We start from the raw sequence: 13499 nt of genomic DNA, 5'->3' as shown, positions 1-13499 counted from the left end.
AATCAGTAAGCAGGCAACATACGAGGCACTCCAATGCAAGTTTATTAATATGTACTTGGGAGGGACAGGAAGAGAGTTTGAATGAAAAATGATCATTCTTTTTTTGGAATATTGCTTTTTATTAGACATCTTTAAAAATAACAAAAATTAAAACTTACTTAGAAAAGGTATCAAATACAAATGTGGTCAAAAATACTCAGCTAGGAGAACACAAAATTATTACTAAGATTGCTGACAACGATTGATGGAATCAAAGGAATTATTAATATTAAGGTATTGATTGAACAAGAGTTCTCTTAAAACCAACGCTTTTGCTAACCTTTTTCTCTCAAACAAGTTTTGTGCAAGATAAAACCATAATCCTGGGAAAGTTGGATATCTTTTCAACTGATACAACAAGACGGCTGAGCTTTGCAGAATGACCTTTGACATGGAAATTGAGTTTTTTTCACGGCGTTGTCATGGTATCTCTCTTTACTGTACATCGATAAAACAGAGCTAAACTGTTAAAGTCTTTCTGCATCACTCTGAGTTAGTTACACTCTGTACTACAATGACTTTTGAAACGTTGCAATGGATTTACACGCGTAAGTGAAAAATTGATTCAATGGGTGAATGGTGAGAGAGAGCATAACTGGAGGAGCAACCCATTTTTAATGATAGCAAAAAGTGCAACTAAGGCACAACTGTCGCACTACTTTCCTGCGGACGTTTCCAGTAACTCAGCAATGTCACTCTCAAAGAACTTCTCATTGACACATTGAGTGCCTGAAGGTAGATAACGGAAAGTGCGAACAACCAATTTAGGAATAGGGAAAAGAGGGCGAATCAAAGATTTTGAGAAATACCTGCAACTCTGATATTAGAGGAGCAGTCAAGGATTTCATGAGACAATATTCAATTGCTACTAATATAATTTTTCATGCATATTCCCAAAACGGGAGAGAAAGACGCCAAGTGCTTCACACTATGGCTTGGATTTTTAAGTAGTTAGTTACATAGTTGATTGTTGACACGACCGTGGTAGTAAAAAGAAATATTAACCAAAAATGAGATCTAATAACAATCATAAATGTCACAGTAATTATGATTAATCATGGCAAGACAAGTGACGTGCGCAATTGGGTTATACACCAACCCACCTACCCTCAAGAAAAGAGATGAAAAAAAAGGAATAAGAAGCTTCAAGGATCTGTAAGTATTCTTTCAAACTGCATACTTTCTAATTGACCTAAGCGCTATTTGAACATTCTGAGAGATGTGAGCGATAAGGTGTTTTTCAAGCTGCTGAGAATCTTCAAGTTTGATGAAAGTGTGTCCTGTAAGAGGATGCAAAGTCCTGTAGGTTTAGAATTCTATGTACATATTGCAATGGTACTCATATTCTGAACGTTCACATTTTCGAAAAGTTGGATCTACATAATTTGCTGCTAGCAAGAGAGTGCTCATCTCTCCAAACTTTATCACAGATCACTCATGGTAATTCATACATTGTACAAAAAAATCAGAACTGCACTGCCACAAGTTAGGAACAGTTGCTTAATAGCTAGTTCCAGCTTGATTATGTACTCTAAAAGAAAGGGAAGATGCGCAGAATTCTCATCAGTTAGAGTGTTCACAAGTTGGAGAGTATGTATTAGCGTATTATCTTAGGTTTGAATGGACCACCATGTAAGGTATGTATTAAAACGATCTTTCATGTTTCCCTTTCAAAATTATATTTAGAACATGTTTCAAGCGGTGAAAATTACTGAAATCAACTCCTACGAAAGATATCAACGTTTTTATTTAGCACAGGTATGGGAAATTTGAATTTTCCACTTGTAAAGAAAAACCAAAGTCTACAGAATCAAATCCGGCACCACAACAGTTTTGGCAGGCCTCTTTAATCAAGCACTGTTCCTTCCCGGTCCCATGTTTTTCAAAGTGTAAACAATATGCGGAAGCTGAGCCGAATCTCTGATTTTTAAGTTGCCATATTTTCGTAGCACAGAGACTGTTACACTATCTTTTACTGTGCAATGTAACTCAAGTAGATTGTGGTCTTTTGATAGGCCGGAAGTTTGACTTCATTTATCGAAAAACGTTGATTCCATGGTTAAGTTATTTTCGATAATTTTTGTTCCAAATACCTTGCTTTTCGATGAGAGAACATGCATCCTTGTTTTAAAATTCGCACCTTTTCGAGTGGTCCGTTGATATGAATTTTACAAAAACTGCTGAAAAAAGATCATTCCTAAATAAGAGTTCGGACTTAGAGAGAATGATACAAAAAATGATTGCATTGGTTGATTGAGAAAACGAAAGGATATAAATAACAGATCTAAAATTAAACTGTAAAAGCCGTAAGAAAATATCAAACACCACAAAGCGTTAAAAAAAATGGAGAGCGTAGCACAAGGTACGGTACAAAAATATAAAAATCACAAATTTTTATCCAGTCTTAATGTGCTCATGTGCAGAAAAAGGCATTCTATGACTTGATGCCTAAGACCTTGATTTGGGTAATTGAAAAATTCAGACATATTTGGTGTCTATTCAGATAAAAAGAGGAGGTACTACCTGATTGAATCAGTTTGCATGTGTTTGATTGTTACAACTTCATCGAAGATTTTGTCACACCATCCACAGAGTTGGTTGGATAGTTTAGAGAATGCTAGTCCAGACGCTTTGAGAGAAATCAGGTATGCTCTAAGCTCATCCATTCTGAAGGACTGGCGGCTCTTAACAGTCAAACAAACCATGTAGGAGCATATCTTTATCTTTGAAAATTGAGGGAAAAGGTTACACACTAAATAAAGGGGTGTCCTATCAGTTTTCGGGTAGCTATTGAAACAGTTCTGTAAAAATGTTCTAGAGGAAAAGAGAACTAGTTGCCTAAGTTTTCAGAGGTGGTAAAAATGAGCAGTTGCTATTTATAGTTTACGAGCTGATTAGCTGAGCAAAACTATGTATAGACATACAATTAAACAAGCTCACTTATTTGCGAAAAAGCCAGTCATTTCCAACTACAGTGGCTTTAACAGAATGTAACGGAAATTCCAGACATGGTGTACCTCCTGATAGCTTGCCGACATTGATTTGTTTGAACACCCCAAACTAATTATACCTTGCAATAGGAAGGGGTAACAATAAAATGGAAAAAATAATACAAAAATGAGAATAAATATGTATGATTTATGCAGCTTTCATAGGAAAAAACCTTTAAAAAACCTTTAAACCGTTTTTAAAAACCTTTGATTTTTTTTGGTCACTTTTGAACAAACCTGTTTAGTATTGCCATACTCCGTTCCATCATATAATGTTAAAAATTACGTTGATTACCATTTGCCACCGGTGACTTTTGGCACTTAAAGTTGGTTTTTCTGGAAATGAATGAGAATGGATGAGAATGATGAATCTTCTGGAATGAGAGGTAAATGATAAAAATCTTCCTGAACATTTGTAGAGTGAAAGTCCTCTTAAATAAATATAGAATATCATAAAATATTCGAAGTTCATCAAAATCTAAAAGATTTAAAAATAATTAAAGTTTAATGGGGGAGAGGGGGCTGCATAAATCATAAAACAAAGCAAAACAATAGCGCACGAATACAATATAAAAATAGGAGGATCATTCAGAGTTTGAATATGATGATTTTTTTTCTCCGGATAGAGAAATTAGGTAAGAAGTACCTTCTTGGTTCCATTTTAAGGTTTTCAACAAGCTATAAAAATTAAGCGAAGCACTTTTTTACAATTCTGGGGGCTAATACTTACATTTTTACAGCTCATTGAAAGCCGGGAATGCAGAATTTGAGAAGCTATTAACTATCAACTTCTCTATCTAATGGTTTATGAGAGAAAAATCCTAAAATGAACTAACTTGATGATCGAAGTAAAGTCTTAAAACTAAAAAGCTTTTGGGAGGAGAAATGCTCATAGGATTTGGGGTTCTTGAGTATGAGCACTTAATTTATTGACTGCACGATTAACAAACATACGTTTCAGTAACTCAAAGATTCTTGTGATCGGCATAAAAGTTCAAAAATTGGCACTCCAAAAATGCAGAGGAAAGTATGAAGGGCTAAATTTAGAGATTACATAATATGCACCTTAATTTGCCATTGCAAACTTCTCAATCTAAATTTTTTTTCTTGGAAAACTAACCAGAGTAAGGTCTTGAAAATTTCGGTGATTTTTCTGTTCTGTTTTAAGAATATTTTGTACAAATTTCGAGTGATGAAGTCGGTTTCTTTTCTTACAAAAAAATAAAATAGGAGCGGAAATGCTGAAAAATCATATTCGATTTACGTGATTTTCAAGTTAAGTCATTGGTACTGTTTATCACCTCGCAGTATGAAGGAGAGCCTTCAAGCCAAGCAAGAAATGCTTCTTTTAGAATTTTTTCATTGCCTATAGCTTTTTACACAGCTAGTATATCTTCCTTTATGCTTCAATTTTTATGGAGCTTGAAAACTGAGATGAATGGTAATAAAGTCATACAATGGTCATAATAAATTTATAAATAGCCTACTAAAGAAGGTTTTACAGCAGTTTTTACAGCAATGCCCTACAACTAAGTGCGCAACTTGGAAGCAGGGCATCATTAAATATTGATTTCATGCATCTTTTCCTGTAGCATAGTAGTTACAAACCATTCTGATCCAACAAACTCCTTAAACTCACCATCGCTTCCAGCGCTGCAATAAAATTTCATTGGTTTGATGACATTACTGTAACTTTTCTTTCAACCACTCTTCTGTCAACTCTTCCAGCTCTCGAACTTCATAGACTCTGGTAAGATTTGTTTCACGTTGAAGAGCCATCTTGGTTCCAGCATACATGACCTGTAGCTCCATTTGACTGTCTAGGAACATAAATTATAGGTTAGTATTTAAGATACATTCAGAACGGTTGAAGCGTGTAAAAGGATTTTAAGATTTCATGCCTTGGAAAAATCACATTTCTTCATTTCATTTCTAACTCGCCAGAAGTTTTCAGTCTTTTATACAGTCTTTTGGAGGAGGGAGGGGTGATTTCACATACCAATTAGTTTGTGCCTTTAAGTTTCTCAAATTTCCTTTTGTTTTTTCTTACCCTGGCCTTTCATTTTAAACCAACCATTAACCAGTAATAATGATACTGTCTCGAAAAAAAGTTGATTCATTTTTCCAGTGTTCCGAAAGATTCAAAGCAGCTGTATTTATGAAACAATTATCAACAGACTGATTAAAAAATAAAAAAATGCGTTACAAACCTCTTGGGGTAATGTAAATGAAACACATTGGGTAGGAGATTCTGCCATCGCTATGCTCCATTTTGTAGCTGTAAACAACAAAACGTGGTTGGTGGCCTGGTAGTATCTCCTGCAAATCATCCAAACTCACATCCTCGATTAAATCATCCACGCAGATTCTCTGTTGCTCTCGGTTTACTTTCACTGAAAGAAGAAAAAAAAAGGTAAGAATAGACGAGTTAAGGACTTCCTCCGCAGAAATTGTTCTGTTTCTCTACCCTTTCTGTAATTTGCTGCGAAGAGCCCTCCTAATTGAACTCTTACCATTGGCTGATTTTATTTCGGCAAGGATAACCTCCTTCATTTGGTTGTTCTTTCCACTTGTTTTTAGAAACAGAAAACGGTTTCATTTTCAAATCAAATAAGTGTTTAATCCAGAAAAGTAAAGTGCTCTTTGCCTTCACATCACCGCACACTAAAAAGAGTACATTTTACACTTTCCTTTAGATAAGAGAGATTTAAAACATTTTTTTTGCACAAAAATTAGAAAATCCATGCAAAAATTCATAGATTTAAATAAATGTAATGGTGTTAGGCAAAAGTTTTTAATACAGGAACGGCAAAAAAACCAATTTGGGGTCATAAAATATCTATAATTAGTTTTTGATACAGAATGCTTTCTAATACACAATAATGTTCTTGCATGTTCTTTGCTTTCAAGTACTTTTAAGAACATTGGATCAAAATTTCAAGCCATAATTGTTTTTATTATTGATGTTATGTTTAAGAAGTTAATTTTTTCGCCACTGGCGCCAGCAAACTTTAACAGGGCAACAGCGCTGTTCATGATTTTTCTGCCTTTTACCTTAAAAGGGGGCAGCAACCTTAAAATCGAAAATGAGATGGTACTTAAAATTGAAGTGGGAAGGTTTAAGAAGCAAAATGGCTCTGTCCCGAATGAAAAATTCTCAAAATTGGCAGAGATATGAAAGATTGTAAGTCTGACAGGTGATGTCATGAGCTCCCGGAGCGACTGCGGTTCCCACGCACACGACTGGAAGTCTGGCGCACTCCCTGTCTGGCGCAGCGAGGTCGCCTCAATAGTCACACCGAAGCAAAGAAAAAAGAGTCGGCCAGGAATGAGCGAGATTGGGGCGAACTAATAACTTGTCAAACACGCATCGGCCACTTGACACCGGAGACAGTATGCAGAGTGCAGATTGCGAAATGCGAGACCAAGCTCATGGCATCACGCGCTTAGCTGTTTTTTCACGATAGCGGCTCAACGAATGCAGATATTCGTAAACGGATTTCCTTAACGTTCATTGCACACTTTTCTTTGTCGATTTAGCCAAACTTGTTTCTAAGGTTGCCATCCCCTTTAACCATTGACTTGCTCACAAAGAGTCAATAATTGAAATTGTTGTGTATTCCTTGCACAAAATAAGGTAGATTTAATCCGCCTGGCCTGTGGTTGAGAAAAACGCACTAAGAAGTGGCTCGAACTGCGTATGTAACAAGGTGGAGAAATGGTGCTGGATCCACACCATATCGCAGGGAAAACAAAGCCAAGAAGCTCCAAAAATTATAAATAGTCAAAAATAATTTTTTTTTGTTTTAAAAAAAAAGCGTGACCTCAACTTAATATTCCAATGCAAACTGCCTGAGCTGAACACTCTCCCTCCTCAGTTGTTTACTGATACTCATTAGAGTTAAAAAAATTATTTTTGACTCTAATTATGATTTTTGGAACTTCTTGGCTTCGTTTTCCCCGCGAAATGGTGTAGACCCACCACCATTTCTTCACCTTGTTACATAAAGTCCTACTGTCTGCTTATTTTTAGCGGCTTCTGATGACTTCCTCACTTTTCTATCCATTCTCATTGCTGTGCCAAGTTCTTTTCCTGGGCCGAGTCAAAAACACAGGAGCAGCAAATACCCAGCCTGCCCCTCCTGAATGGTATTCCTGGTTATCTTAGTAGCTACATTATTTTCATGAGAAAGTAACCTCTGTTATTTTTCAACAATATTTTGTTTTAATAGCTTACTTTAATTTATGTGATAGTGAAGTTGTTAAGATTAAATTCAATAAAAATTTAAAAATACGTACAAATCAGCGCTGAATTTAGTTCACTTTTCCGAAATCGAAACTTCTTGATGGCATCTCGTACATCATCTTCAATATCACACACTTGGACACTTTGAGACTAAAAAAGAAAGAATGATACCTTTGAATTATTTATACTTTGGAAAAATGGATTTGAGAGAAATCAGTGAGGTGCAGACCTATATTTCCTTCTAAATCTATGAAAACATGTAAATTAATTATTAGTTACAGCAGTCTAAATTGAGCTCTGCAGTGAATCAATGTGGAGCAGTCATTGGCCTAAAAAAGAAGTTGACGATAACCGAAAATGAACTTGTGTTTGGGCAACAGAAGCAGGTTGAGAATCGATGGCCATTCTTAAACTATGGAATGCTACATTTAGGATTTACCATCCTCCTCCCCTTGTGATGTTGATCCCTCTCCTTTAATCGGTCAAACAAAAATAGTACCAAAATGGATGTTCTACTTGACTCCGTTAGAGTTAGAGGTGCTTGGAGAGCTTTCCTGCCCTAAAAGAGTATTTTCTTTCAAGAGTTTGCATTGCCCTCCCCCCGTTGAATACCATCTACAACTGCCTATATCGGCTTGTTAAGTGCATCAGATACAACTTCAAGCACCCACTTCTCCTTTATGCTACCATTTATTCTCTGATACGTTGATCTGTTAATATCTACTTGGTACAGCAAGTTCCTTAAATGCCACTAGACCTTTGACGAGTGTATTAGCGACACTATCAGGGCCCTATTAAAGTTAATCTTGATGGTGCAGTCTTGATGGCTTGAAAATAATTCAATACATTTATCAGGGTCTATTTATTTTGAGAGACTCTAATTGAATAACAATCTAGGATTACACCGAGGATTCTTAAAATGAAAGAGGACGCCTGTTCTTGAAGACTCTTCAGAAATGAGCTTGAATTTGTTACTTGACATTAAAAATTTAAAAACATGCTTGAGAAAAAGCAGTTATAGTATGCCTTTGATGATTTCAATATTCAAGGTTCAGTGCGATAAAATTTGACTAACTGACTGGCACCATTCATAGGTGCTTGATTCTGTCCTGCGTGCAAGTGATGGAACCAGCTGTTGAGGCCATATCCAGCAAATGAGATTCCTGCATGAAAAATGAGGAGTACATTAAAATTAAGCAAGACTTTGAGAACCTACCATGATCAGGAGCTCTTATCACAGGAAAAGACAAGCGCTAAAAACTAGGATGTTCTCCAAGACAAGATTGAAAACCAGGAGCCTTTGAAAAAGCTCAATAACTGATAGAACGGTTATCAAAATTTGTGCGAGGACAAAATAGAGAACAGGAAGTGATAATTTTCCAACGACAAATACGTAATAGATTGAAAAACGCTTAGATTGAACCGCAATTACAACAATTGAGACACGGACACGGGACACGCAAAGCAGGAGATGATAATGTCTGTTTGTTTTTGTTTACTTTTTGACCTTCGGAAGCCACACGCGGCTGGACCAATCAGAGAAGAGCGCTGGTCAGCCGGAAGAAGCGGGACTTTCAAAATCTGAGAAATTACGGAATGAAAAGACCGGATAACCAGAATTTTATGTTTCTTAAAACGATTCATGAAAAATCTTCGTCTCAACATGAAACTTATGGTGTTAACACTACATGTACAATACATCATACTTGAAAACCTCCTGGCTGCAGTCAAATATTCAAAGAAGGAAATGAAATTCATATCTAGCTTCTTGGAGAACGTAAACATTCTGCCTGCTATTCTTTTTTCAAGTATTCATTTTTAATTGCCACCCCATTCGAGGTGTGTCCGTTTGAATAAAACTACGTAAAGAAAAGATCCTCCTTTCAAGATTGCTCTATCGCCCAAGCAGGGAACAGTTCGAATAAAATATAGAGATAAAATTGCCATTCGATGCAGAGGTCGAGATAATGTCAGTTTTCTTTCTCTGTAAAAGAAGTTGGCAAAAGACTCCAGTAAGCAAGTGCACGTGAACAAAGTGTGCATCGATAGTGAAACTGGCAAACCACGGATTTCGATTGCAGTGTTGGAAAATTTCCGCCCGTACCTACTTCATTTTTTCATGAGAATATGGCAAGAACATTCTCGCACGAAATTCTTGGAGAGCCCAACATGCAGAAGGAAATTCAAACAAATAAAAAATGTTTTGCAAAAATAAAAGTTAGATATTCTTGCTGAAGTACTTCGGTGTTTCCACCATCGATAATCAACAAGGATCGACAAGCCTGGTCCTTGGTTACGGTCTAACGTTATCTCCAGCCTTTCCCGTTGCCATGAGAGGGACTCACAAGCGCGGGCCCACGGTTTTAACAACAAAGTGTGTTCGTTACGGCCTGAAACCTAACGCGTATTGAAACCTAACGCCATCACTGTCGACGATTTTATTTTACCTAATAGATTATTATAACCTTTCATGGTTGTGGAAATTCCCTAATTTCCGGTGCGTTATTACGGATTAAATAATGGCCAAACTGTCCCACCGGCTACGAGTTCGTGAACTTCCTCGCTCGAATTTTGTCCGGGAGGTCAGTCAATGTTTGTTCAATAAGTTTTTAAGAAATTGTGGAATGAGATCGGAATCCACTATAAATGAAATTAAGATTAGCAAAGGGCGGATTTATTTTGTAGGTGTTCACTAATTTACGTTTCACTAATTTTTCGGCGTGTAAAGAATGGGAGTATAGTTACCTGCGTCCTTTGAAACAGCTAGATTACTTTCTCTCTGTTCACAAATCAACTGTTTTTCAAACCTTAGCTCTTTGCATTCTTTTTGAATGCATTCTTTTTGCATTCTTTTTCGTTTTGAAACATCAATAAAATAACTATCAAGTGAAGTGCCGGAGGGGGAGGGGTGCATAAGACGTGTTTACTCGTGTAGGAAACATTTTTTTGCGAAAGCCCTGTCAACACTACTAGCAAAATTTCACGAAACTTTGCGCGAAAGTTAAGTTCCGTGAACCTATCTATGTGTGGACAAGACCTTCCATTTATAAGAAATGAATAAACAAATTATAAAAGAGCAAACATAATAATGTGGTTTAATGATTTTAACTTCTGACACCGCGCCACGCTGACTGCACTGTGTTTGACGCAATGCGTGAAGTATTCATGCAGTTTCGTCGGCGCTATGCGTTTCACGTCGATCGCTGCTGACCGCGCTGTATTTGACGCAATGCGTGAAGTATTCATGCACTCTTGTAGGCGTTATGCGTTTCACGTCGACCGCTGCTCACCGCACTGTGTTTGACGCAATGCGTGAAGTAATCACGCAGTCTTGTAGGCGCTGATTGTGTTTCATGCCGACCACCACGCCGAGGGCCTCTCCTTTTCATCTCAAGTCGTCGTCATCATTGCTCTCGCTGGCGCTCGGCCAAATTGTGCGTTTGGTTTCTCTCTTAACCTGACTAATCAAAGGTGCTGCCTTTTGTATCACCGAAAGAAGACAAAATTAGAAATTACTATACATTTACTCTCAGTAAATGAGAGATTTTATTGCCTTTTCTCGTTTATAATTTATTTTCTAAATCCGATTTTTTCCTCTTTTTTTTTGATACCTACATTTAAAAAAATTGCAAAATTTTCCGCCTCCTAAATTTTGCCACCGCATGGCCACCGCCTAAATCCGGCCTTGCAACCACCACTGCAACCACGAGTTCTATTTCTTTTTGACCTCTCTTTATTTACAGCTTTTTTTTTTGGTTATACCTTTTAACTCGAATCGCCCTATGTAATTGTCGGCGTTTGGACGCCGCGCGCCGCGCCACGCAGATCTTAATGTATCATAAAATCACAAGAGTGAGACGCCATCACCTGACATCGCCTGAGACGCGAAGCACTTCGCCCAAGTAGCAATGATTGCGATACCTAAGTTGCGATTTGATCGGAGAATATATCGCAATTTTATCGACGTCAATCTATTGCGACATTATCGGATAAAAAATTCCGATAAATTGCGATCTCATCACATAAAATTTGCAATAAAATCGCAATTTTATCGACAGCAATTAGTCGCAATAGGTATTATCGAACAAAAAACGCGATAAACATAGATATAATTTGCCCTTATTGAACGCGATTTTATACAGATATAAATGCGACAAAGTCGAGGATAATTGTTCAAATGTTGATGATCCTGGCTATTTTATCGCCGAAAATTCGTATTCAAATATCGCGATTTTTCCGTTGAAAAATGCTACCTACATGGGCGGGGGATTGGACTTGGAAGCGGTCAAGGGGCATAGCCCTCTAGTATGTGCAATGATAAAACGTATAATAATTACTCCGTTAGCTCATGAGGAAAATTGAAGGCGCTGCGGCCTTTTGAGAGGTAGGTAACATCTGGATGCAACTATTCGTGTCCAAGGGATGCCCTGGTTGCGTCCATAAAATTGCAGGCGCTTTGGTTTTTTTTAAATTACTGCGTCGTGCCAGGCTGCGAAAACCCGCGCTCAAGAGTTGTATGCACAAACAATCGCGACTCACGGAGATGCTATCAATAACGATCTGCGAAATTAATAGGTATTCGTAATTTTTTCTATTGAGAGCAAACGTTTTTCGGCAGAAATTAGAGTTATTTTCTTCATTCAACCAGCATCTGGATAATCATGGAATGGCACTCCACTATTGTTATTTTAATATTATATGATCTCATTAAACCGTCTCTCTATACCTCTTTTACTGACCTCTGCCTGGATCGTGGTAATCCTCCATGAGATATTGTCTTTTTCTACATGTTTAGACCACGCCATTTTTGGAGTGCCTATACGAGATCGATAAGGAGAAACCTCTCAATCCTTCATACGTTCCTAGACCCCGCAATAGCTACCTCCCTCCTCTCATAAAATTGTTGCTTCTCTCTTTCCTACTGCTCCTATAGGGTTCCAAATAGGTTAAAAAACTCTAGGAAAATAACTCTATTTTCTACCGAAAACGTTTGCTCTCAATAATCACGAAAATCAATTTCGCAGATCATTGTTGATAGCATTTCCGAAAATCGCACTTTTTTGCAACGCTGCTACACATCGAGGTTTGTTTGGTCGCGATTGTTGTTCATACAATTCTTGAGCGAGAGATTTTCGCAGCCCGGCGCGACGCGACGCTGTGAATTAAAAAACCAAAGCGCCTGCAATTTTTTGGACGCAACCAGGACATCCACTAGACACGAATAGTTGCATTCAAACGTCAAACTCTTGAGCGAGAGATTTTCGCAGCCCGGCGCGGCGCGACGCTGTGAATTAAAAAAACCAAAGCGCCTGCAATTTTTTGGACGCAACCAGGACATCCCCTAGACACGAATAGTTGCATCCAAACGTTGCCATTCAAAAGGCCGTAGCGCCTTCAATTTTTCTCTTGTGCTGACGGAGTGATTACATTGTATCATTGCACTAGAGGGCTATGCCCCCTGGCCGCTTTGCGGTCCAACCTCTTGAAGCGCGAAGCGCTTCAAACGTTATGGTCTCTCTTGTGATTTCATATGATACAGTAAGATTTGAGTGGCTTCTTTTCGCACGTAAGGCGATTCGGGTATTCAATGGGTAAAACCAAAAAATGAAAAATGAAGAGAGGTATTGAAAAAAATAGAGGCTCATGGTTGCGGTGGTGGTTGAAGAACCACCAGGAAGAATGGGGAGGGCCGAGGGTTTGAAAAACAGTTGATAGGTGAACAGAAAAAAAATAATCGAGCAGTTTCAAAGGACTCCCCGTATTATTTACGGGCCGAAAAATTAGTGAAATGGTAAACACCTATGATAAAAATTCCGTCCCTCGCTCATCTTAATTGCATAGAAAGCAGACACCAATCTCGTTCCATAATTTCTTAAAAACTCATTGAAGGAAAGTGACTGTCTCTCAGATATACCTAGTGGGGTGAGAGGTTGGCTTATGCAAGGGGAAGGCAGGAGTCAAAAAGTCCACCAAGAGTGAGACTTGAATGGCACCCAATCTAGAATAAAGTTCCTAACGGCTATCCATCATCACTACGTTTAATTGTTTTAGCATTCTATTCAGCATCAATGAAGAATGAACTCTGCCAGCTACAAGATGACAACTTCACAACCAAAAAACAAATCAGATCAAAATTCTGACATTGACATTTCTTTGAAAGATTTTCTTGATTATTTAGCTACCGCATATAAAGTCAATGAGCAACTACTGGACGAAAATTCTGG

The 13499-nt window shown here is 37.8% G+C and overlaps 1 protein-coding gene across 1 annotated transcript; it reads right to left on the bottom strand.

The window, feature by feature from the left end:
* Positions 1-95: 95 nt before the first annotated feature.
* GMF (Glia maturation factor) lies at positions 96-8763 on the bottom strand. The gene is made up of 4 exons (XM_019046266.2): positions 8492-8763; positions 7329-7425; positions 5240-5422; positions 96-4849 (listed from the first exon to the last, which is right to left on the bottom strand). The coding sequence occupies exons 1-4, from the start codon at positions 8492-8494 to the stop codon at positions 4713-4715; spliced, it is 420 nt and encodes a 139-aa protein (XP_018901811.1). The 5' UTR covers positions 8495-8763; the 3' UTR covers positions 96-4712.
* Between the last annotated feature and the right edge of the window lie 4736 nt (positions 8764-13499).

Source organism: Bemisia tabaci, chromosome 4, assembly GCF_918797505.1.
Source record: "Bemisia tabaci chromosome 4, PGI_BMITA_v3".
NCBI lineage: Eukaryota > Metazoa > Arthropoda > Insecta > Hemiptera > Aleyrodidae > Bemisia > Bemisia tabaci.
Note: the sequence above shows the minus strand (reverse complement) of the source record. Positions and strands in the feature narration are given on the sequence as shown.